Below are 28,000 nucleotides of genomic sequence, written 5' to 3' on the forward strand. Positions count from 1 at the left end.
CATTTGCCACGGTGACCATCTGTTTCAACTTGTTTCATATACTTAAAATATCTTAATTGTGTCTTAAACTATATTTGTAATCAATTATATGTTTATGATGTAGGAATTTGAAAAATTTACCTACTAATAAAGAGATCCGTGTCGCCATCTATTTGAGTCTGACCAAATTGCAACATTCACATCTACAGATTTTTGTAGTGATTAATATTTTTCTGACCATTTAAAATTTAACATTTTTTATTTGTCCTTGCTCCGAAAGTTGTTTAAAATAGCTTACACAAATTGTAAATAAATCATTCTAAAATTAAAATATACTATCTAACTTTAATTGTTCCAAGAAAAGTTCCAGAATTTTGTAATTTGATTGTCCTCGATTTTTGATTTTAAATAAAAATTTATAATTCTGTAAATTGCTCAATAATAACAAATTTTTGATTACTATGTAAAAATATTTACGCAGTTCCACTTATGAAAACAGCTACAAACTTATTTATTTTAAGAAAATAAAACTAAGTTTACGTTATTTGGAAACGTCTCAAATTTAGATTTCCACCCACCTGAGTCTGGATACGTTAATTTTCTAGATCATTTCTTTAACACCTGTTTATGATATTTTGAGGTAATATCATCACATACAACGATCCCGTACGTTGTCTACTAAAATTTCTTATTAATATATCAGTATGTGTGTGTGTATGTATGAAATCAAAGTCATATATATAAATAAATAAATAAATAATTTATTATATCATTAAATTATCTTATACAGTATAATAAATAAAAAAATAATAAATGGAGAATGGTAATTTACTTTCCAATGATGATTTTGCGTCCAGCGCCGATGTTCTGGCCAGCTTGGGTGGCACCTTTGTTGGAGCCAGCCTGGAGACCGATGACGGTTTGTCCGGCCTTCAATTGCTCTTCAGTGAATTCACGTTTGTTCTCGTCGGCGGGTTTGGGTCCAAGGTATGGTCCTTTCCATTCGCTGTGTTTGTAGGTCTGTCTGCCCAAAGCGAACAGGGTGTTGGTTACTTGGGCGATGTCCTTGGCTTCCCACAAGTCTACAGTTTGGAAGACATCAATATCGGCAACTCCGTAAGCCTTGATGGCGGCTTGGAAGCTGTTGAAAAACGGATCATTAGTTTATGCTATTATGATATGCTAAAATTGAGGAAGACTTACTTGTTGATGTTTTCCATCATTTTGAATTGTCCACCGGATGTGTTGATCTTTGGTACGGATCCAGGGGCGAGTTTGTTGATCAGTTGGCAGAGAACGGTTCCATCCTTAAGAACTTCTTCGTAAAGTTGGCCTGGGGGAAATTTGGCTCCAAGAATGGTTTCGATCCATTCTTGAGCTTCTTTGTCTTGTTCTGGGTTACGCTTGGCAGCGATCTAAACCAATTAACAGTTTCATTAGATAAGATAATGGTTTACTTGTTTCTCACTTACTTTAGCGGCGACTTGACGTTGCAAAGACATGTTTACTGTTTGGACTCACTAGTGTTAGCTTGGACGCTGATCTGTAGAGTGAAGAAAGTGAGCGTCGCGACGCTTATATATGAGAACATGTGCGTCCTTTTTCCGATCGCTCTCCCACTGGCCCGCGACGTAATTTTGCAACGTAACTTGGTTAATTTTAGCAAATTATTCACTTTTTTCGGTCGTTCTTTTCGGTTTTTCGAAATCACACGCACAAAATGTTCCAGAAACTTTGGCTGAAATGAGTCAGGGTTCCGAATTGCCGTTAGTTGTGCGGTTGGAATTTGCCAGGGAATCATGGGAACTGTTTACTGTATATGTTTGAGTTTTACACATTCAAATTAAAAGGTAAATTATATTGGAAAATTGGAACTAATACTAACCATTAATACACAAAACACTATATAAACTTTAAACACTTGAAAAAATATATTTTTTTACTGGAATGTACAATTCAATCTACTTTTTAAATAACTAATCCTTTTATGTAAAATTTAAAAAATATATGTTCCGAAAAATAAATTTTAGTTGTTTTATACTGCTTTAAAATTATTCTTTAATATTCTTTTTGTAAAATTTAACAGTGTCCATTAATTTTTGAAACAAAACAAAGTTATAATTATTATTTTAAATTTACAAAATTATTCAGCCTCGCTGGTTTTAATTCAACTGCCAAAACTTTCACAATAATCATTTTGATAAATATCAAATATAAATATTTTTTGACCTCTTTATTTGACATTTTTAAATCTTTTTATTAGTTTCACTTTTTACGCCTTTTTCAAGCACGTTCATAAACAAATGAAATATATTTTTTAAAATTGTTTCGACTGCCAATAATATCCGATCGGTTTCAATTGTGTTTAGATTAAAGCAAGTACGAGTAGCACTTAAAAGATTTTAAACATCGATATTTCAGCGAAATTATCTTGAAAATTTTAAATAAACTCTCTCCGATTTCATCACAAAAGCTAAATAAAATTGCTTCGCTTGATGTGAATTAACGACTGTTAAAATTTCCAGTAGGATTAAAAATAAAACAGACTGGATTTGGTGTAAACAATTTTATAATTATTAATACAAGTTGTTTTGTTTTATTTTAATTATGTAATAAATTATATTACTGTATTTTTTCTATAATTTATAATAGAATATTAAAAAACTCTAATTAATTTTCAGCTGTTTATTTTCTTATTAATTATTTTATTACATACATGAAACTTATGCATTAGTGGACTAGTGATTTTTGGAATGGTACTGGGTGAAATAACAATATTCGACATTTATTACCACAAAAAAATATTGAACACAATTTTGTATATACAAAAATTTACATGATGTACTTTAAAAAATGCAAAGACACAATATTTTACAATACATACTAATATATACATATCCTTCATCAAACTATATAACAATTATAAAATTATTTTTAAAATCATTTTCTAGAAAATCCGTATACAATTTCGTATAATTCTGGATAAATTCAAGACGGATTTTCAAATTTGTGACATTAAAGATTATCAATCTGTGTATTTGTTTTAAATAAATTTTTGATTGATCTTGAAAACACCGGGCTGTATTTATAAACAGTTTCGTTAAACGATCTAAGTTTAAAATTAAATTCTCTTTAAATTTAGATTTTGTATGTTATTATAAAAAAATATTATCGCATTAACGCGCGCGATAAATTTAGATTAGATACATTGGATAAAAATCTTTAGTACCACAAATTCAATTGCAACTTATCACCAGTATTAAAGTTATCATTTTGGGTGAAATATTTTAAGAAAAACAACAAGGAGCGCTTGAAATTGTCACAAGAAGTTGTGGCAATGTAAAGGAGTCCCTCATTCAGCCAACACGAGATCTTTTCAGTGAATTCAGTTTAGAAGAGATGGTTGGCAGCAGTGGCCGGTTTCAAGTGGTCGCCGAGTAGATAGGAGGCGGCGCCCCCCGTTGCCCCTAGGAGAGATGTGAAGGGAGAGGATAAGGCGGCGGCGGCGGCCGCGGCGGCGTGCGACCCGTGGTGGCCCTGGAGATGGGAGGGCTGCGACGACAGGACTTTGTTCGCCTGTTGGACGAGCAGGGCGGTGTTGCAGGACTGCGGACTCATCGAGGACCACTTGTTATTGTTGCTGATCAACACGTCGTCCGACAGTTTTCCTGGAAACAACACAAAATTATTTTACCACAACGAAACACTAATTAAAATTTAAATGAGTAATAAAATTTCAATTAATATTTAACGTAAATAGTGCCACAATTATAACAAAATTATAGTGCAATATTTATTGTAAATATAAGTTGATAATGTTTATTAATAAAAATCTGTATTTTGTTTTATTTTGATTAATTTTCATTAAAAAATAAATTTTTGAAATTGTATTTTATGATTGCTCTAAATCGTTAATATTTTGTCAGTTTAAAATAGGCTTCTAATTTTACTTAAAACTCTTAAATTTCCAATTGTGTATATTACTTTATACTATTTTTCTCGACTGTGTTATAATTAACACAAGTTTAAATTTGGACTTGTATTTGTTTGTGCATGTCTCCCATAAATTTCTGATAGTTACAAAAAGTGTAAAGTTTAAAAATAATTCCGAGGACGAAATAAAAAGCGCAAATTAGACATGGCAACGGTGCAGAAGTAGTGGATGAGAAAACAAGTGTCGGGACCAGGACGGAAAGGACGAGGCTGGCAGGATAGCAGGATGGCAGGGCGACTTCCCGCGCCGTTCTGACATTTAATCTAGAAAATTGCCCGTTGCCGCTCATTTATTTCCATTACTGTCAACTCTTTAGCTGCCGTGGAAGAGAGGACTTCTCCAGAGCCCAGCAATCTGATGTCATATTACTTGATAAGGAGTTTTTCCATTGTGTTTGTCGGCCGGCACCGCATCGGACCACCACTGTCCATTTTCTTAATTAATTCGAGACTTGCTGCTCGATTCTAAACAGATTTTTGACCGAATTTTTTGCCTCTCACTTCTCCCTGTCCTTTTTGTTGCACTTCTCAATTATTAATTTACATGGTTCGCAGTTCAGATTAGCTCTATTTGTCTTTTATACGTTTTAATATGACCATACGATTTATACTCAAAAATTATACAACTCATTAATTATTTCAATTAAACGAATTAGAAATTGAATGTTATTTAAATTAAATTGAAGTTCGACTTAAACGTAGCCTGAGCCAATTTTAGAATATTTATTTACACAGAAGCAGTCTGGTCTCGATGTATCAACACTAATTCTTTAAACCTTGAATCTGCACTCATTTATTTTATTACTGTTTAGTTTATTCTAAATTTAAACTGAAAACACTTTCAGATTATTGTTTTGCTGCATTTTCTAATAAACAATTTCGTATATAACGAATTGTATTAAATTAGTGCAAAAATATATTGAATACATTCGTAACTAATAATGAAGTGGAGACAAATTGATTCGAATCCTAAACTAAAAACGATCGTTGTGTATAGAATTGACAACAGCGCAGGGAAACTTGGATATGAGGAGAAAGAGGGATGAACCGAAGGTTTGGGGATGAGCCACTTCCAATATCGAAAATGAATAACACGTATGAAATATTTTGATGTTCGCCAGATGGCCTACAAGATTTATCATCCGAATATAAAAATAATATTGTCTCATTCGATTCCATAAAAGTTGATACACGACCCTATCCCCGTCTCGTTTCTCTCTTTTTGCACGAAATTCTTCAGGATAAAATCCGTTCTCCGAATGGCACAAAACCAATTTATTTTTTACCGTTGCTTCCGTTGAGGGGTTTGACGTCTCCGCTGGACGAATGCTGGCTGGAAACGCTGCTCGTGTTCGAATTTGGCGTCGTCGAGACGCTGGAGTTCGGAGAACCCGGTTTCACGTCTTTGCCGCCGTTGGACATGCTCTTCGTCGTGCCGTTGCTCTCCGCCTTGATGCTCGTTAAGTTGGGGCTCTCGCTACTCGAATTCGATACTTTCTGTTGGGCCAGGCGTTCTTGCTTTCTGAACTTAGCCCTCCTGTTCTGGAACCATACCTTGAATTGGAAAAATTAATCAATTATCAATTACATGGTTGAAACATATTGGATTAGCATTAGTTGATGATTAGTCACGTAATCAGGGATTGAAAATGCGCGCCATGAACCGTGGACTGCGTGGCATCGGGAGCAAGCACATAAACAAATCAGTTCTGTCTGTATATTTAAAATCAACAATTATTCGCGTAGTGGCGTACGGGCACTGCCATCCGAACTGAACTGCTAACCGAATAAAACAATGAAATTTTCATTATGAGCGTGTAAAATCAAAAACGGTTGTTTGCGGAAGGCGAACGAGCGACGGCGGATGGGGGCGAGAAGGGGCGGGAAGGGGTGGCCGGGGCGGGCGGCGGCAGCGCTTTCGGCCCTCTCTGCATGCAGTGACATAATAAATAAAAGCAGAATTGATTACGCTGATTGCCTCGCGAGTTGCGTTTAACATAAATAAAACGAACAACGTTACGGAGCGTACGCGGCACCAATTTTAATCGGACACCATCGCTAATTATGCCCGTGCAATCTGCTACCGTCCTCTCCCTTCGCCGCACCCTCCGCCAACAACTATTTCACAAAAAATACCTCTGCTCTGTCTTTGGTATTCTTTCATTTTAATTATTTCTTTGACTTTTTAATTGACACGGAATTATTTTCATTAACAATACAAATGATATCGATTTATCTTTTCTAAATTTTAATTCAACATTTCTTTAATTTTTTTTTTCACATCTGGCGTCAATTATTTTACAAGTGATATAAGCATAGGCTTTAAAATTGTTTTGTTTCTATTTCATTATTATTATTTGTTATATGAAAGAAAATTTTACCTATTAAACTGATTTTTTGGAGATAAATAATCAAGTTACTTTGTTGCAATACGTACTTTCATATTTAATTTCATAGATTTATTTTTGTTTGTTTTATATAAAAGTAAAATTTTATTCATTAAACTAGAGTTTTGTGATAAATAATTGTACCAAAATTAATATATAAAACAGTCAATTAAGATGCGGAAAAACATTTAAAATTTTCACTCACGATTATTTTCATTAAAAATGTTCTATGTTAACTCCTCAATCCCTATTCCTAAACATTAATTCATTTATACTTTTTCAGTTATTTCATAACAAAAATGCCCCTATACCATTTTTGAAACAGTATTTATTTTTAGAGGTAAATGACCAAATTAATAAATTGTTTTTAATGTATTAATTAAGTTTAGGAAAAAATATTTACAATTTTCATATACAATTATTTTAATAACTAATACTTGACGTCAATTTATCTCCTTTATTATTTTGTATTTTTTTTATTTTACTATTTTTTTAAATATAAAATAAAAATTTATTTATTATTTTAAGTAATAAATGGATTTAAAAAATAAAATTATAATTATTTTTTCAAATTAAATTATATTTATTTTCTCTGGAATCTTTTTTATATACGAACTTTGGTAACACGAACTATGATTTGACACAAATAATGAGAAAAAATTCGAGTTTCTGAGTCTTCGAGTTATTAAATAAATTGGTAGGTATGATTTGAGCTAGATATTATAAAAGATACTACTAAAGTACATTACGTATCAAAAATAACATTATGAAATAAAATTATTATTATATTATTAAATTTTCGAATTAATTATATTTAATTTCTTTGGAATCATTTTTGTATATAGTCGAACTATGATTTGACACTAAAAAAAATTCAAGTTTCTGAGACTTATTAAATAACATACATACACAGAAAGTTATAAATGTAAGCATGATTTAAGTTAGATATTACAAAAGTAGTACTTATCAAAAATAACATTATGAAAACTACAAAATAAATAATACACAATATAATTTTGATAACAAATACTTGATGTCAATTTAACTTTAAATTCATTATTTTTTTTAATTTTCCTTTAAACTCTCCAACATCTATTATTTCACAAAATATCAAAAAATACTTCTTTATTGTATTTTCAATAGTTTTATTTTACTTTTTTAGTATAAAATAATAATTTATTTATTATTTTAAATAATAAATGGATTTAAAAAATAAAATTATTATTATATTATTATAATTTCGAATTAACTTATACTTATTTTCTTTGGAATCTTTTTTACATATAGTCGAACTTTGATAACCTTATGATTTGAAAAATCGAGTTTCTGAACCTTTGAGTTATTAAATAAAATACAACAGAAAGTTAAAAATGTGTAATTATCATGTATGATTTAAGCCAGATTTTACAAAAAAAACTGATAAGTTTAGTACTTATCAAAAATAACATTATGAAACCTATAAAATATATAATACATAATACAATTTGGATAATAAATATTTGATGTCACTTTATCTCCTTTAAATTTGAATTCATTATTTTTTTAATTTTTCTTTACACTCCCCAACATCTATTATTTCACAAATCATCAAAAAATTCTCCTTTATTGTATTTTGAATAGTTTTATTTTACTATTTTTCTTAAGTATGAAATAAAAATTTATTTATTTTAAATAAATAGAAAATATAATTATTATTATATTATTGTATTTTCGAATTAAATTATATTCATTTTCTTTGGAATCTTTTTTATATTCAGTCGAACTCTGATAACTCGAACTATGATTTGACACAAAAAAATCGTGTTATTAAATAAAATACATACACAGATTTAAGCTAGATATTACAAAAAATAAAATATATAGATATACAATCAAACGTGTAATGTAAAGTTTTTATTTTAAAGCAAAAAATAAGTTATTTGTGTTTGATTAAAGGATTTTTATTTTCATTTTCAAAAACTACGACTGAACCATTCCAGAATAGCTTTGTCAACATTTTTATACATAGGATTTCTCACACGAAACTTAGAAGTGAAACATAAGCATTATAATTGTAGGAGTTGACTTTAAAACATTTAATTGGAAAAACCGTTAGTTAAATAAATGTACTTTTATTTAGAATTTAATATGTTGTAATCATTTAAATACCATAAAGTAAATTGTATGAGTATCCGGCATTATTCTAATCAATCGATAATCGGTCTGGTTGCCGAAAGGGAAAGCCATTCGGGCATAAGAGAGATATCAGAAAGGGAAAACCACGAGGAGTTTACCTGAGGCAGAAAAAATTTAGCTTATCGAACGTTGTACCAAATATTTATTTCGAGTTATCAAAATATTCGAGTAATCGAAGTTCGACTGTGTATGCACAGTACATTAAAATAATCGATTTTTTTTAATTGTTATTAAAATTATAAGAAAAAGGAAAAAGAATGAATCTGATGGAACCGTAATTGGTTATAAGTTATAACTAGTTGGAGGGTTAAACCAGCGAAACGAATGTAAAATCAAAATGGGTGATGTTTACAGGTTCTTTAAATATTATTATTCAGCACGGTTGGCTGTTGTTTGCGAACGGATACCGGGGGTTAATCATACATGATGACGCTGTTAAGTGTTCGACTGTTCGGTCCCGGACTCCCGGGGCCTGATTGATTCGTTCGTCCGCTTTGTCTTTGTCGGGCCACACTTTTTGATCATTGATTAGTCCGCCCTCGTCCGTTTGTTTTTACGGCCCACCTAATTCCTAAATTATGGATATCTATTGCTTTTACCAATCAGCATACACCAGATCATTATCCGTGATACAGTTGGTCGGGTTTAATTGACAGACACTAATTGAACAGCACGGACTTCATCTTGAGGATTTTGATAAATCGCAGGGACAATCAATTGGGAATTTTTAAAGATCCACATTAACATTTTTCGCATTGGATGTCTTTAAAAATTCATCGGCATTCATTCGAAATTGTCACGGCAAATGGAAATGATTCTGCCGAGCACACGGGAAAAGTATCATGTCGCATTAATGAATATTTGTAGTTCGACTCGATGTGACGTGCGACACCTGACACCTTGACAACGACCGGAACCAACCGGAACGACGGAACGATGATGTATTTAAAATTGGATGCATATTTCACAACGGATTTATCTCCAAAGCCCAAAAAGGCAACACACAACACAAAACATAAAACGTGTTTTGATGCATTCAAATAAGATCATGTACGTCGTGTTAACAGACATTTTATGAGCAGAGAGGGAGAAGAAAAATAGTCGTCAATTAAAATTCACGATGTGCAATAATATTTGCGTGTGTATTTATGAAGTGGCGGAACGTATTGTAGGAGGTATAAGGGAAAGACCGCAAACGTTTTGCACCAGATGTGTGTGTTATTGTATTTGGATTATCTTGGCGTAAAAGTAGACGTTAGGTGGTGGAGTATTTGCACAGCAGATTAGCCGGGCCGGGGGCTAAAAACACTGTTTGATGACGAGAGACCAGAGCAAAGGGGGTGGAAACGAAAAGTGAACCAACAACCGCCCGTATTTCGTATTCAGTGTGTATTTAACAAAGTGACAAGGGAAACATGTGTATTAAAGGAAACCTGAACAACCTGCCAGTGTTAGTGCCAGTGGCAGCCTGGTCCTGTCCCTGGCTCTGGCCCTCCTCTCTTCTCCCTGGCTCGCTCTCTTCGGATATGTGTTAAGCGCTTCACGCTTTTTGTTTGCTCTCGTCCTTTTGTCCGCGCCACATCCAGCCCCAGGACTCGCCGTTCGATCTGTTCCACTCTTCCCAAACCCCCAAAAATGTTCATTAACTAAATATACATTAGTTTTACTTAAGTCACGGAGTGCGAATATTGTTGTTGGAGGGTAATTCCAGTAAATCAGGAGTTTTCGACGTTTTTCCCGGTGGTGCTGGTTAATGACGTGTGTGCGGAATTGCAACATAGATCGAACGATGATGACCAGTAGAGCAATTACCCGGCCCGAAAAGCGAAAAGCAACGCTTTCATTTACGCGTTGTGCCCGGCAATTATTAAAACTGAAACAAATGTGTGGTGCTGCTTATAATTCAGGCCGGGCGCAATTATTCGGCAACAAGTATATAAATCTGCAAGTGGCCGAAAAATATGTGTTTAATTTGGAGCGTGTACGGTAGGCGGAACGCATTCGTACAGTAATAACGTTCAATCTTTTTGAAATATCACGCCACAATGCAAACCCAATCAGGCCGACGAAAATAAATCAAGGATATGTGAAAAGAATGGTCAAATAATGTCCATAACTGCGCTTGCCGGAACAACGCGGAGCTCACCAATTAGCAGGATGCGTCCGGAGATTAAACATTCAAAAAATGCTACCGTCCCGATTTTTTCAGCTCATGCAATTATTATCTTCCGGCTCTAGCAAACTATGTCTACTCTAGTTTTGCCTGAAAATGGCGGTGCTTTATTTAATTATGCCTTTATTTTTTTACAAATAAGGGGATAAAAGATTTTTTTGAACTGGTGGGTAGTTGGTCAATTGGAATGGTCCGCTAATATCCGCGTGACTAATCCGATTAGAGCTTAGGAAACAGTCGGTTGTAAAAAGCTTGTTAGGCCGGCGGCATTGCGCCGAAGAGGAGGAGGAAGAGACGGAAAAGGAGGAGGAGGAGGACGGAGGGATTCGATTCAATCAAACCGGTAAACAATGGGAGATGAGAGGAGAGACCGTGGCCGAAACCGAGAGAACCGGGCGCAAAAGGCTCGGCGACGAGGACGAGATACGAATACCGATGAGTGCTAATTGTGTGCCGATAGGGCGGCCCCGGTAGGTGGAAACGCGCCCCCGCATTCTCGAATCACTGCCGAATCACGGGCCCTCTCCAATCGCCGACCATTGCAAGACGATCCTCTGCAAATACCAATCAACGGAAAAGTTTGAGTTGCGAACTTGCCGAACGGTACACCATGCATCACGCACGGCTGAACGAACTCGAATCTTCAACGAGATCATCAACGAAATCGACAAAAATTACACCCCAATGAATGGGTAAGGCTCTAACAAGTATTAAACGACGAATCGATCTTCAACTTTTCAAAATTTTATTTGGAACACACAATTCCTAACTGTTGTCATCTCTAGTGCCAAACAAGTTTCAATGACCTGAATCAATCACCAATATTAAGCTGAAAAAACGATTCCAATCCGCCAAGTTGGATTTAGAAAATCTAATATATTAATTTACGCCTCTTGAAAGGTGAATGAATCTGAAAAAGACAGTTCAATTCCATAATGTGACTGTAACCTTTAGTTGTACAGAGAGAGAGAAGCGTTTATAAATTTTTTATTGCCACACATAATCAGGGTGAAGTGAGTGATGGTCGTGCATAAGACGAACGAGAGTAAATTCTCCGAAAAGACACCTGGAGCATGCCGTGAATGTCACTTCAGACGTCAAGTGTGACACGCCACAGGTCTACCCCGCTCCATTATTAATAACTCGCCGGTCTAATAAAGTCGTACGGCCTTATCCAACGCGAAATTATGTCAACCGTTTTCTTTATTTCCACAGACAAATTATACGTGAGTAGCATGTCGCATTCAAAACCAGAACATGTCTCTCCAAAAACGGATAATGGATTGGTTTTAAATTTTAGAAAAATGTTACAACTCCCTCAATACACCGCCTGAAAATCTATCTAATACAATTAGAGGAAAGGGGACGGATATAAATCAGACTGGTGTAAATTAAAATTCAAAACAACCCCGACGCGTCGAGGGGTTGATGCCGACCCCCTCATACAAGATGTAAACCGTGACCCCAATGTTGTGCCGTCACTACACACTTCCTTCCGACTGGAAATGATTTAATATTCATTAACGATAACTGGTGGACCATCGACAAGCTACTTACATCATAATCCACCCCTGTTACGTCGTTGGGGTGGACACCACCGAGAAAAAAAACCGTTTGTCATGTTTGGTAACATGTGTTACACATAAACTGGATTTGATTAACTCCCGCGATTCATGTTCGCACTTGTACAATTAATGTTTAGTTGGGTGGAAGGAGATGCGGTGTCGGAGGTAAATGAACAGTTTATGTCCAGATGGCATCAACAGTTTACAAAGCAAGTGTTTCGCCATGACGATCCGAACTGTACCATTTATTGGCATTTGCATATTGCCAAATGAAACGGAATTAACATGTCACTCGCACTATTGAATGTGTTTATCTAAAAAGGTTTTATCATTTTTGGAATACAGACGAAAATGATCATTTCTTTTGCTCTATTAGCCCCTATTAAAATAAATGTAAGTTCATTAAAATGAGTGTTAATTATTTAAGAAAGATTGCACTATTAAATCAGTTATTGTTAATCAGATTATTTAATTTTGATAAAATTAGTGGGGACATTTCAGCTTTATTAAATTCATTTCTTAACTCTCGCCCAAATTAAATTTTGACGTCACCCTTGCTACATCATAGTTTTTAATTTATATCTTTCGTTGGATCATAATTTATAACACTTTCCTTCTTTTCCAGCAACACCCCTTACTCACTGGTTTAATTATCTTAATGAATAAATAATTAAAAATGGATTACGACAAATAAAATGCCAAACTTTCGGCACTTTTTTATTAAACCATCAATAAAATTTATCAGATTAATGGTCGCATACTCAGGTATTTTTTTATTTACGCAAAAATTGTTAGATTGTGTGTCGCTTCGGAATTCAGTCTAAATTTATCCGTGAACAACATCAACATGCATTGCGTGAATGACAAAGTAGATAAAAATAACTTTTAACAAAATTTTTCGTCGATTGTGAAGGTGCCAAAATATAAAACAACTGATTTAAATACATAATATCTAAATTTATTCATCACCAAATGGTGACGTTCAAAAAGTTTCAAAATGGGCACTACATATGGGCAAAATTTAAAGACGCCAAAATGTGCAATTTTTTTCTTTTGTTTATGTTCTTTTTTTATTTTTGGAAAGTTTTCAAAAGATGACATACTGTTTTTCCTACATATGGATTGTAATATAATATGTAAAATGTTAAAACGTAAAATTTATTAATAAACAGTCCAAGTTTTAATAACCCATTTCCAAAAATATTTGTACAACTAGAGAGACTTCAAATGTAGGTTTTCTATTTATATGCAGACATTGTCAATGACACAAAACTTTGATTAATTTCAGTGAAATTAAATCAGGTCAAGAGTTTCTAATTGGAGGACGCGACGTTTTTCTAGAAACTCATCAATGAAAATTCCATGATATTTTTGAGGTGGTTTTAATTAAACGCCTCGTTAAAATGAAAAATTGTACAAGTTCATAATTGCCCCCAAAACGTGGCGACAAAATGCCAAACTGTTAATTAGTTATTTACAGTTAGCCCAATTTATATGTTGATTGATATTCCGACAATACAATTCTCATGGATTTCAGCAAACAACCCAATATTGCATCTTCAAATAAGATGATAAAATTAGTAACTTAGCATTCCTATTTATTAGTTAGGTTAGGTTAGGGGAATAAAATGTAAAATTAGAATAAATATGTTGAGGTCATCTAGCGAACAAATCGAAATCGTTAAATAATTAAGAGGGATGATGCAATCGAAATTTCTTCGTTGTCAGAGGGGACGGACGTTGGCCGGCGGTAATTCGGTTAACCGACCGGTCTCAGGCGTGCACCCTTCATGTCCTCTGACCCAAAGTATATGTCAGTGTTGTGCATACACACGCCACACTCACACCAAAAACTCCTAAACTATTCAAGCCCACATCCATCAACCTGCCTCGTCTGACGGACACCGAACGAACACCGGTGACCACCAAAGCACCGCCACGGTTAATTTGCTCCGCCAATCAATTGAACGATTAATTCGCAGGAAATGTTCGCAATCACCTATCGATTCGGTTTTCGTGTTTTTGCACTGGACATAATCCGCACAACAATATGTGGACGATACGTGTAACAAGTGCTCTTAAACTCCCCAACCGGATGGTCAGTAAGTGGCGGCGCCATTAGCGGGGGCTCGTAAAAGAGCCGTAAAAGTATCATAATTACGGGACTGCGTTTCATTCATCTGTATTGCCCGAGATATTGGACATAACAGGTGTCACTGTGGGATAAAATGTAATTTGCGATAAGTATTCGGCAGATTGTTACTTTTCCTAAACACTTAAAAGCAATAGATTGGTCAAAACTTCAAAATTAGTATTACAGTATCAACTGTTTTTGTTATTTTAGACAGATGATTCGACATGGGGGTTGCAATTTAATGGACACCTTCATGCGCCGGCTGCAGTTGATGTGTTTATTATCGAGTTTTTCCGCATTTTCCATTTGTCACCCTAATCAGTTTAAATTTAAACAAGCCAAAACCAGATTGATCGGTAAAAAAAGTAAGTCGTCCGCGATCCCGATTCCGCAGCGGGAGGTCGAAATGAAAAATGCATGCGAATATGCCGGTGTCACATTACATTAAAGTTCTCACGATTCGGCTGATCCCCCGGGACACGGATCAAATATTCAGGAGGATATTTTGATATTGCGATTAAACAATTACCGGCGACAATTCGGCTACGGTCTCGGCGGGATACTCGATGTTGCTCGTCCCCGACATGACAAGTCTTCTTCGGCCGCTCGTTACCGAACGGCTGGGGGACGATTACATAACGCCCCCCCCCCCAAACCCCACGGACACATAATAGATACACTTGCTGTGACGGTCTATTAAAATGCGTTTAATAGATGGCACTCCAGAGATGCGTGAGAAAAAGGGTAAATCTTTGCTTTATGTGAGAATTTTTCTCATAACGAATAATGGTGTTAACCAACAATGCTAATTAAAATAAGATACAGATTACACAGAAATTAGATTAAAACTTTGTAATCATTACATTCTTAACATAATAAAGATAGAATCTTAATTTTAAAGTTAAATAATACGGAAATAAAATTTGAAAAACCAGTATATTATGGGATTTATCAAATATAAGTAACGACATTTTTTTAATAACTCATTACTCTGTTTATATATCAAAACAAACTGAAACAATTGTTGAAAACTGTACGTTCCTACCTGTCATAGTTTTGAAGTTATTCTACTCAGAACAAATCAAATTTGAATTAAGGGTGACGTTTGGTAATGAGTGCACAAAGTAATGAGGCACGTTTTAGTTTCTTGTATATTTCTCGGAGGTTTTCAGAAGAAAACTGGTATGTTATACAAGAAAATGATCCCAAATGTTCCAGCTTTCAGAATTTATAAGCAATTTTAGCAGAAGTTTATCGCTTCTAAAGTTACAATAGTTTTTATTTGATGACGACATTTTTTAATTGACAAGAATTTATCAATCTTCATTCTCTTACAATTGCTTTCGAAACTTTTTTTTACCATTACTCTCTTTATTCATTAAAATATGCTGACACAACTGATGAAAACTACACGTTTTTACTTGTCACAGTTTTTAAGTCACTTAACACTCAGAACAACTTAAATTTGAATTGAAGTAAGGAAGGACGACGTTTGGTAATCATCAGTGCACATTACCAATGAGGCTCATATTATACATTCTAACTATTAAAATTCCTTTCAAAATCTGAAAGCAATTTTATCACAGATTTATACAACAATTTTTAATTGATGGTGACATCAATAAGAAACGTTATGAACTTAACAATCTTCAATTTCTTGCCCCAGCAAATTTTGCTTTGATTATATATAAAAAATAAACAATAAAGTATAAGTAAAAAACAATATTATAAAATTATAAAATATTTTTTATTTCATTACTTAAAAAAGATATTTCTCTTATGTTAAAGACTAAAGCATTAGTAAACACAAATAAGAATATTTTGGAATAGTATGTAGCCGGGGCTTATACTTAATCAAATGTAGTCTTAATTTAATATACTCATTTTGATGATATTTTATAATTTTCTTCAGAACGAAAAAGTGTCTAGTTAACAAAATATAAAAATTAATTAATTTAAAATAAATTAGGTATTTTATTGAGTAAAAATAAAATTGTTAATAATAACTTTGTTAATTAACAATTGAAGGATTAATCATTGTATTTTAATATAAATACTATAAACTTAAAAATGTGAGTACAAACTTATCCGTACTATATGCAAAGAAAACACCAATTTCTTAGTGATATTGAATCGAAAATAAATTTGTTTGTGATAGATAACATTAGTTTAGTGGCTGTGAAAAATATTCAGCCGCAAATTTCCCCATATTGTTCCAACACGAGGAAAATTCGCTTAGAAACCTCATCCATTAAAGTCACGACGTGGCACTGAGGAAGATGAATAATTTGTGAGTGAGTGAAAACCGAAAGTGATGAAATAACTTTTATAGATATTGATATCGTTAAGTTTAATTTAGTCGGGCACTAAGAGCCACCCTCTGCACCTGTGTTTCCCATTCCTGGCCAATGAATATTTCATTATCGGAGAAGCGACGAATAATTATCGTTGCTGCTGTTTTAACGACGATTAACTACAGAAAATTGATACGACATAAAACTTATAAGGGATAAACACTTCTCACGATATTTATATCTCCGGAGAGTAGTTTATTATCAATTTAATGAGGTCGCATCAACTACATCTATTTATGATCTATTGGACGGACAACGCGAGTGTCATAAAAGGGGAACTATTCAATTCATCCCTAATATTTCCTAGCATAAACTGTATTCTTTGGTTAGGGGGCAGGAGTTGTTGCTTCTGGTGGCTGATTTTAGGAGTGACTTTAAATAGTTTCAGCTAATGATTTTAAGAGCAAGCAACAAACAAAGGTGGAGTATCCGGAGGACCGGTAACAGATGGAGCGTCGCATTTGGATGTGTAATCGAGCTAATGAAAGTAAGAACAAAAAGAAAAGGAAACGAAAAACGGGAGAAACGGCCGAAATGCAATTACGTCGATTGTGCCCGCAGTTAGAGAGATAGTAAGGGTGGGGGTGCTCTAAACAGTGACGGGAAGTGATTAGACTGAGTGTTTGTAGCAGTTGTGTTTTCCGGCAATCGCAATAAAATAAATGTGTATCGCATCTCCCGCTGGTGCGCAACCCTCCGCCCCCTCTTGCCCGATTACCATCCGTGGCGGCTTCAAATCGCATTATCGTTTTCCTCCGTCCCGGACCAGTGGACGTCATTGAGATGTCACGAGATACGATCGGTGCCGGCGACTGCTTAATTTCTTAATTCAATCCATTAATCGCATATGTCCATCCCGGTCCTGTGGTCCGGTCGCAGCCGCACGAGACACAAACACCGCACCAGGATTCGACCATTTCAATAATTACCTAATGTTTTATTCGACCGATTGTCTCATAATTCACAAACCATTTCCATTATATTAAAAAAATACACTTTGGCCGATGTTTTGTAATATATATTGTTTATTAAAATGTATATAAAAAATAGAAAATTGACTTATATATAACTTAAATTAGATTTTTTTAAGAAAGATTCTTTAATTTTTAGTTTTTTTTTTAATATTATTTTTTGTCAATAGAAAAAAAAATAATATTCAAAAATATAAAAATTAATTATAAAAACAGTCTCGATATATTACACATATCATATTGTGAACTATCCACGGCAGGGATTACACCCTTATTAACATTCACCCCTAAATAGTGAACAAATCGTGCCTCGTTAGAATTAATTCCACAGCTTTAGCAGTGAGTCTGAAGACATGGGGAGTTTTTTATAAAAACACATTTATTTTATTTTGTGTTCTTAAATTAAAAGTTACCAAGGTGTTGTACATATTTTATGAAGTGTATATTACATTTGTTGTTGCAAATGTCCTAATCTAAAATAAAACACCTGAAATTGCAAGAAAAGGCAGAAATATTGGAATTATTATAACGTGATGCAGCATCTATCCATTTATACAGGAAATATGTTTTTGCTAAATTGATAATCACTTCAATAAAAAAAAATAGTTCTTAAAAAGAGAGGAGTTGTTGCTTCTGGTGGCTCATTTTAGGAGTGACTTTAAATAGTTTCAGCTAATGATTTTAAGAGCAAGCAACAATCAAAGGTGGAGTATCCGGAGGACCGGTAACAGATGGAGCGTCGCATTTGGATGTGTAATCACTTCAATAAAAAAAAATAGTTCTTAAAAATCATTGATAGATACGTTTACTGAATCTGGGAAAAGAAATTATTGTTTATATTTATAACTTTTTGTTATTTCTATAAAAAAACTTTGAATAGAATGCAGGCTTAGTATTAAAAAATCAAAAACACCCCCGCTAGGAACCACCCCATATATATATATATATATATATATATATATAAATATATATGTAAGGTGTTTAACAACTTATCTGAAAAATTTTAACTACCACAAGTTCATTAAAAAAATTGTAAAAATTGTGACAGAGATGTTGCAGATCCAATTGTGACAGACAAGTTAATGTTCACTGTTGAAACATTAAATAAGAATTGTTTAAAGATAAACAATATTATTTATTCAGTGTCGAAGAAAACTCGAATGAAATAGAATATTATGGGATAGTTGTTCTTTATAATATGAGATTGGTTTAAAAAATGTACAATTTTTTTAAACCCCATCACTAATTTTATTACATTTTTCTAATTTTTAATACAAATGTACTATGACTTTTTTAAAATGTTAAATTATTAATGTGACACACTTTAGGTACCACTGTTATGTTCTGTACTTTAAATAGTGAACACCTTCGATGGAGTGACGAAGCCGTTGTTCAATAACTTCAATATATAGTGACTATACTGTATATAGTATATTCAGACAAATGCAAATTTTATGTTCATATTTAAAAACATTTCAAATCAATCTAAAAAACAATAATTATTGTACATTTTTGTTGTGTGATTCAGTAAACTAATGGAAATTTTAATTACAGGGTGTTTCAGAAATAAGGAGACGATTCTTGGAGTCATTTTAAAAAGAAATATTCAAAACGTCTTAAATGTTTAGATACAGGGTGGTAAAATTTCAAACAAGAGAGAGAGGCATATTCTGATTTATATATTTTTTATTTTTTCCAGTTGTGTAGGTATGGGATTTTAATCAAATATTTTTAAATAATAATATGATAACGCCGCAAAAAATATTCGAATGCTTATTGTCGATATGAACAAAGACACAAAAAATTGTTGAATTTATTTAAATTAATTATTTAATATAAAAATATATTTAGAAAGTATTTAATTTAATGTCATTAAAACATTACATTTACATTTTAGATTCAGCAACAAATAACTACATTAAATCATTGTAAAAATATGTAAAACTATAAACCGATGTTATTTTATTAATAAATATAATTCACATACAAAATATTTCAAAATGTATGTTGGAAAGATTAATTTTTTTAACGTCATTTAACTTGCCAAAATAATTAAATATTATTTACGATGGTGAAACATTATTTGTTGTATGTAATAATATTTAATCATTTTATTACTTACTTTTATATAAATTTCTGATAATTTGTCAGAAAAAAATAAGTTTAAAAAGTTTAAAAAGTATGTTAACACCCTACCAAAGTGTTATTTGTCTCTTGTGCAGTAATTCTTCGGACGCATACGGTATATTTACGTGCTCGTAATTCTCTTTGAATTAATGATTAGAAAGCCAGTTTTAACGGACAGGCACACCGGAGCTCCGGAGGATACGAACCGAACCGAACCGAACACACACTTTTCCCCGCCGAAATTTTTGTTAATTTGCTCTTCGCGTTTCCCTGTTTGTCTATGCAAATGCCGTCAAACAAACGGCGTCGACGTCTATGTACTCTACGTACCGGTACACATACACACACATTCGACGCTTTCGCACCCCTCAAACTGCGACATTTATAAAAATTAAACATTTTACAAGAGTTTATTACTGTAATTATCATCCGTTGATTGAAATGAATGAAACAATTGTTTTCCGTCCGCCGTCCTCCGTCCGCCGTTGGACCTGCGATAATTGGTTTTCGGGTGGAACCGCACACACGTAGAGGCCGTGGAAATGGCCGCGAATGTGGGAATTGCGAATGAAAAGATAAAGCTCCGGCACGGCCCATAAAACTCCCTAAATGACACGAGCGCTCGTCACTATTTCACCCACAAAACAGTTTCGCGGTCGCAGACCCCATATGCGCCCGATAATTTTGATATATGCGCTTGATTTTCTTTTGCACAGGTCGACGCTTCATTTTTGCCCTTTTCGGCAGCGCCCCGACGCATTCGCTAATTGGAAACCGTAACACCGGACTCGCACACACCGCCCGTTCTATCTAAGTGATCGATGGCGCCGCATTTAATATTTATTGCTGCGAAAACCGATGCTAGACTAACTTCCTGGGAACGGGGAACTTCTCGCACGCAAATGCACGACTCTTAAATTTCCAATGCTAATGGCCCCGACACTTTGCTCAACTTTTTTTCTAAATAACGGGCCATTTAGTCGAATCATCATCCAATAATCCAATTTGCAGTTTCTTCCCATAAAATCGGGTTGTTCGCAACATTAGTCGGCCGATTATCGACGCTGTCGCATTCAAATAGGCGGTAATAGAGAGCCGTGCGACTTTGACGGCTCAACTGGCGAGAAAACACTCGACGGGGTCCTTTACCGTATCAAAAGACAATTTCACGGGCGCTTGTCGGGCATTCGGGAGGCGACAAGGCGTGTGTGGATTTGTGGATCCGGTTACCGGTTCAGGCACGTGACTACACTTCACACGGATCACGATTTTCGGTCCAGCGGATCGGGGAGATGTAGCGGAAGATAACTATTACAATTAGCCCCCGAAATCGGATACTTTGATATGCTTGTTTGTCTGCACGTCCAATTGTGCTTGCTCACTGAATTTTGACATCAATTCATCTCACTCCTTGGGAACATGATCCACTTTAATCGCCGTCCTCATTACGACAAAGTCAATAAACGACAAATACAGTAAAAACAACACACGATCATTTTAAATTTAGGCACAACGAACGTAACGTGAATATTTAATCGGTCTCGCAAATTAAACGCTTAATCCTTTTTACTTCGACCATAATGCCCTTCTATTCGGACGATTATAATTAAAATAACCACAATTTCATATGTGACATTTTGAATATTAATTTCCAACCTGTCCCGCATACATTTTTCATGGCATCATTTATAAATGCACCACGATAAAATAATGGTTTTGTCGATACGTGGATGTGCACAAACGTTCCATGCTAATTTAATTTTAATTAGTGTGTTTTAATAATAAGATATTAAATATTCACTTTATGGAAAAACCGGTAATTAGGGGTTGGTTCCTTTAAAATCCCGTTTTACATTGTTAATCGATGTTAATTTCATATTTCAATAAAACCGCTAATCGAAAATAGGTAATTTAATTTTTATAACCATTTGAACTGACCTGTACTCTGGCTTCCGTCAGATCAATTTTCATCGCGATCTCCTCTCTGGTGTAGATGTCCGGATAGTGCGTCTCCTGAAAGGCCCGTTCGAGTTCCTTGAGCTGGGCGGACGTGAAAGTCGTCCGTATCCGTCTCTGTTTCCTTTTCTCCGTCAACACTCCGTCGTGGCCCGGATACACTTTGTACGGCAGTCCGCCTGCAAATTAAAAACGGAACCCTTAAAATGAACTGCAAACAACCGAAGCAAAACGCCATTTACTGATGGAATCAATTTATAAAAAGTGTATTTATTTAATGTTATTCTGTTACGGTGGAAAGGAAGGATAATTGGAGAATTAAATGGGGTGTGGGATGGTCTTTATCACAATTGTTTGAGGATAAGGTGTTAATTTAATTCGAGATGAAGGTGTACATATAGAATGTAACCAAAGTGGTTCGTTGGGGATTTGAGGCGAGCCACAAAGGCATATGAATTTTGTACGAACTAGGCTTGTTGCTTTCCAAATTAACTAGAGATTTCCTTAAATGCATTACTTTTAAACGAATATGACCTATTGCTATTTATTAAATTGTTTTTACATAAAATTTACAAATACTTGTTTTCTTTGCGTACCCAGATATTTTTAAAAATTTTAGTGAAGCAAGTTTTAATTTGTTTGTGTATCGTGCACCTTAAGTGGGGTAATTCGAACAAGTGTTTCAAACATTGATTAACGGCAAACAGAAAATTTCCATCGAATCTATAGTGGGTGAGAAATGGATGGGAGTTGGTTATTTTCATTTGTGCCCGCACTCTCCGCACTCTCCGCACTCTCCGCACTCCTTGTGCTCAAATGGCTGGAAAGAAAGTGAAAAGAAGAACCTGATAATTTGCCTGAGTGATGTTTGGGTTTCTGGATGGAAGGCATCTCCTTATAAAATCATAAGGTGATGACATAACATTCAACTATATTCAAACGCCATCCAATTCCATTTTCACTTCCGAATTATCCATCCCCTGTTCTGCAAGTGTTTTTCTATAAATAAAACACTGGCATACCTCTATTCCCAATGTTTACCTTTGTTAGCGACATATTTATCAACAATTAAACGTAAATTGATACATAATAAAGAATAGTACAGTGACAATGAAAAAAATAAAACAAGAAAAGCCCGACAAATATAATTGTGTATAAAAATCTCCTGTTGACTTTTTGCACGTGCAAAAAAAGGCAAGAGCGGAGAGTTGGCTGGCGGATTGTGTGCGGTGGCGTTGGCGGACATTTTTCAATGCGTAAAGAAGGGATAGTAGTTCCTTGGCGATCGATATAGGCGTTTCTTCTCTTCCTGGTGGTGGCGGGCGTCCCTGACGCCGCTGAACTTGAAATGGCGGAAGCAGGACCTTAATTACACTAAAAATTCCCTCAGAGCGCGGAGGTGAATGTTTCATGAGCGGTGCACCCCTTATGGCTTTCCCTCTCATGGCTCAAACTGCTGCTATTGAACTGCGCGGTTATGCGAGAGGAAACTTTCAGCACGGGAACTTGTGGATTTTTAAAATGCCCGAAAATTCTTCGTTCACCAAAGTAAGTAAATGGCAACTAATAAACTGTTTATGGGTATCTTTATCAATCAAACATTCATATTCATTAATTTTTTAATAAATAGTTTAATTACTCATTACACGGGGAGTCAAAGCTTCAGAATTTGACAAAAAATAAAAAGTATCTGATGATCAGATTCACAAAAAACTACCCTTGGAAATAGAACCAGATTGAAAATCATTTATTTCTAAAATAAGATATTTTATTATTGAAAATAAAAAAAAATGAAATTCATACAATATAAATCATGTTAGGTATCTACGCATTTAACATTTTTAAGTAAATCATTCAGAATTTTTTGACAACTTATTACAACTTCAAAAGAAAACATGTTATGGATATTTTTAAAGAATTGTCTTAATTTATTTTTTAATTATTTATACGTGATCGTTATTATTTAGGGACCCTGTGTGTAAATCAAATTCAATTCAAAAAATTTTAAAATGTGTATTTTAATTTTGTTTTTCTTTGTTAAATTCAGATAAGAACAGTTTAATTAAATTAATTTAGATTTATATATTTTATGTCACCTTGCACTGCTTCAGTATTAGATATACTATAATCTATAAGATTTAATAATATAACTGAAACTATTGAAAATCTGAAGTTTTAGTTCCTGACTGATACAACAATAATATTAAGGTAAATCTGATTTGCAGAATTCGATTTGCGTTACGTGTTAATAAAAAAAGAAAACGGCATTTGATCACAATGTAGTAGTATTTTCTTAAAGATTACAAAGTTTTCCGTTGAGTGCGTTCGCATGAAGTTTTCCATCTGAAAAGCAGCCAGCGACTGGGAGATAAACCGACGAGGAAAATTGATGTAAATGCACATTGAATTTTTATCGTTCTTTTACTGTCGCAACATGTAGAGTAACTTTATGGTCGAAGGAACTTCTTTTATGGCCTGGAAGACGAATTTCTTTGTCTTTTGCGTCAAATATCAAACAATATAAATCTTTTATGGGGCTCGTACTTCAATATTTGCTGTTCCGCTCGTTCCACTCGTTCCACTCGTTCCGTTCCTGCTCTTCTGTCTTTCCGCCTGCATCCGTAAATGCGATTTTTATTATTATTTTATTTAACTAATGCCCCGATTGCTGCACTACCCAATCCTTTCAAACTTGCCTTGATTTCCAATGTACGGTGAGACATTCAACAGAAGAAAAAACTAGGTAAATTGGCAAAGGAACGGGGTCGCGGTTCATCCCTCGATCCGTCCGAAAATGGATTATTCAGAATGAACTTTCGCTGCCATTAAATTATTTAATTTGCCGTGTTGTCGGTGGAGGGGATGTCGGCCCCGACCGTGTACTGAACTCGAGGCCGTGGTGTAACCTTGTTAGCGGGGCACAAACTGAGTTATTGTCTTATAATGCCCCCGAATGAGAAAAAGAACCGGTGCACTGCACGCCAGTCGAACGGCGGCATCTCTTACGCGGACACCACCCTCCACTTTATTCCTTCGCGCTACTCAATTAATTCGTATTAATTAATTGTTGCTTGTAAGTGGAAAATTGTGCCAAAAGTGTGTGTGCAAAAATGTTATAAATTTTTGTGTATCTGCGTTTTGTGAAGTTCAACCACTTGAAAGATTTATTATTGCGATCAATTACCATTACCACCAATCATCTGCATATAAACTGAATATGGAATCGAGTTTATTTATATTTAAATTAAACACTAAAATTACATGTAAAAAATATGTCTAGTTCAAAAACAATTTTTATATATTTTTTAATAAAAAATACAGAATTTATAAAAAAGTGATTATTGGATTTAATTTTGGAAAAAAAGCAATAAGTTTTTGTATCTATTTAAATAGATTTATACTATTTATATTAATTTTTACAACAAAATCAATTAATTTCAAAATGTAATTTTAAAAAAATTAATAAAAAACGTAGAACATATTAAATTTTCAAAAATTCTTTATTTAATATTTTGTTTATATGATTTAATATTATTCTTATATATTTTTTAATAACAAAAATACAGAATTTCTAAAAAAATACATTTTTGGATTTAATTTTGGAAATTAAGTTAAACTGATTAAAAAAGCAATAAGTTTATTGAGATTTTAAAATTGAAAAAATAATTGTTGTCTCTATTTAAATATATATATATATACTATTTATATTAATTTTTACAACAAAATCAAATAATTTCAAAATGTAATTTTAATGAAATTAAAACGTAGAACATATTAAATTTTCAAACATTTTATATTTAATATTTTGCTTATATGTGATATTTTGATATGATATAAACAGCCATATACCAACGTCTAGTTACAACTTTGAACCTTGAATCAATGATTATTTAAAATGATTATGAATTAATAAGTATTTGAAGTTATAATTGTACATTTATCCTTATCGATTTTACAGTAATAAATAAATTACAAATGATAATTTATTCCCGATAATTAAAAATAAAGCCACAACTATTAATAAAATACACCACACAATATATTTATATTAACAAGAATTAAGTTTATTGTTTTTATTATTGAAGTAGATATAAGAAAATAAAATATATTTAAATTTATATAATTTATAAAGCTTTATTTTTAGTATTCAAAACAAGAACAAAACATTTACCTTGAACTTTTCAAAATAAAAAATTATTTAATTTTTTTATCACTTCTGAATGCAATAAAACAAATTTTATCATATTTTGGAGTAAACAATGAAAATTTCAAAGTGAAGAGGAAAGAGAAGTTTTAGTTAATTTATGGACTTACTTTGGAGGTTCATGGACGTGGGGAACATGGTGGCGCGATGGACGTCCTGCACATGGGTTCTGGCCCCCATGACAGCGCACTGCGACGTGGCGGCGGCCGGATGGTGCACCCCCATGGGTCCGGAACCGGCGGCCGGATTGTAGGAGCGGGCCATTGAGGCGGCCGCCGCCGTGTACCTGTAGGCCGCCTGCGACATCTGACTGCAGGAGGTCAGGTCGCCGTAGGTGCAGGGCATGTTGCCCAGTCCGGTCGGGTCCATGGTGGCACCCTGCAGGCAGCTGCCGTCGAAGCCGGCCTGGTTCAAGTACGAGTAGTCCATCTTCGGGAACCGCGACAACTTGTGGATCTCCTGGTGCCTGGTGCTTGGTGCCGGGGCGAGAGAATCTCCGAGAACCGGGCGAACTGGTAAGCGGCCGCAACAATAATTCAATCAAAGTGCGGATATTAAATTATGGCGATTAGAGCGCGGGTTTTTTTCAAGAAGAAGAGCCGTTATCGCGCGTGAGGCTCCGCTGTCTGCCCGAAATCAAATGATAAGCTTAATTCAATAACCGGGAGTGTGTTAGGGGAGGAACGAAAAACGGCGTCGCGGCGGGAAGGGGATGCCGTGCCATGCCACCCCGAATGCGAAGGGGGGGCCACAGGAACGGGCGTGGCCATCTCCATCAACCCCTAAGCGGACCAATCGCCGGACGGGATTCGAAGCGCACTCGTTTCCAGTTGGTCGGCACCCCGTTACGTCACGAGCACGCGACTCACGGTGACACACTCTCGCATGCCGACCTGACGAATATTAAAATGCTACACTCTCAAATTAAATTTGTATTCTGAAGAGCTGATCTGTTTTCCTTGGTGTGTTTACATCAACAGTTGTACGAGATCAACTGGAAGGAATCCTTCTTTTTGATTTTTCAACACCTGTAAGCCTTTTCATGCGCCCCCACAATTTATTACTTGCCAAAAATAGCCCTAAACTATTTTTTAACCTTATTAATTTAAACAATGTTTTTCTCGACTTGATATTTTTTCTAATTAATTTAACTATTACATTATAAATGTAAATAAATTTAATTTTTTTATACCCAATATATTATATTTTACCCTAAGAAACGATTGAAGATAAATGTCAATATTATAAATACTAAAAAAAATACATAGTTTAGTAATTAAAATCAGAAAGTTGTGTGGTTACATGAGATAAAACATCGTCACAAAAGATTATCCGAGAAATGAGCTAGCTCATTATGAAGCGTAACCGAATCGGACAATAAAAACAATAAAGCGGACGAACGATTAAATCATTCGGAATGGAATGAAGAGAATCAAGTAGACAAAATAATGAAATAATAAAGGTTATTAAAAGCGCCACGTCGCGTCGATTCACTTGCTCGTCATCTGTTTATCGTTTGCCATTGCCAACGTTTTCTGGCTCCTTGCTCATCCTTGTCTGGTTCATTTTCCCATTTCCCATCTTGCGCAGGATTTCAAACCTATTCGGATGACTGATCGTGGCAACGATGTCTTTTGAAGTCTCCCTAGAAATTAACTTGCTTCCCATCACCACTAGACTTACTTGACATCAATCCTAATGCAAGAATCAACTTTTGTTTATAACCAATCGTGTTTTGTGTCAAGGAAATCGCTAGCAAATACATAATTATGAAATTCTGAATAATTAATAGTCTATTAATATTCTTAATTCATCAATTACTTCCAATTACGAAGAAGGTAAAGGAAGCCTCAATGAAATAAAGTAATGTATCGTCGGAGAAGAAAGGGTGGCGTACCGGTTGGAAGTTCATCGGTGATTATTGCGAAAGTTTAGTTCCATTGTAGGAGAGATCGTTGCCTAATATCCATTCAGAAGCCTCC

The 28,000-nt window shown here is 34.4% G+C and overlaps 2 protein-coding genes and 1 long non-coding RNA gene across 3 annotated transcripts; 1 reads left to right on the top strand and 2 right to left on the bottom strand.

Moving 5' to 3' along the window:
* Positions 1 to 718: 718 nt before the first annotated feature.
* LOC109608909 (muscle-specific protein 20) lies at positions 719 to 1,590 on the bottom strand. Its single transcript, XM_020025466.2, has 3 exons — positions 1,452 to 1,590; positions 1,183 to 1,394; positions 719 to 1,120 (listed from the first exon to the last, which is right to left on the bottom strand). The coding sequence occupies exons 1-3, from the start codon at positions 1,479 to 1,481 to the stop codon at positions 808 to 810; spliced, it is 555 nt and encodes a 184-aa protein (XP_019881025.1). The 5' UTR covers positions 1,482 to 1,590; the 3' UTR covers positions 719 to 807.
* Positions 1,591 to 1,687: 97 nt separating this feature from the next.
* LOC126266222 (uncharacterized) lies at positions 1,688 to 3,800 on the top strand. The gene is made up of 2 exons (XR_007548677.1): positions 1,688 to 1,829; positions 3,360 to 3,800. It is a non-coding gene; the product is annotated as an uncharacterized LOC126266222 (long non-coding RNA).
* On the bottom strand, positions 3,370 to 26,447 carry LOC109608923 (paired mesoderm homeobox protein 2A-like). The gene is made up of 4 exons (XM_020025482.2): positions 26,129 to 26,447; positions 21,797 to 21,993; positions 5,259 to 5,526; positions 3,370 to 3,647 (listed from the first exon to the last, which is right to left on the bottom strand). The coding sequence occupies exons 1-4, from the start codon at positions 26,445 to 26,447 to the stop codon at positions 3,370 to 3,372; spliced, it is 1,062 nt and encodes a 353-aa protein (XP_019881041.1).
* Between the last annotated feature and the right edge of the window lie 1,553 nt (positions 26,448 to 28,000).

This window comes from Aethina tumida, chromosome 7 (genome assembly GCF_024364675.1).
Source record: "Aethina tumida isolate Nest 87 chromosome 7, icAetTumi1.1, whole genome shotgun sequence".
NCBI classification, from domain to species: domain Eukaryota; kingdom Metazoa; phylum Arthropoda; class Insecta; order Coleoptera; family Nitidulidae; genus Aethina; species Aethina tumida.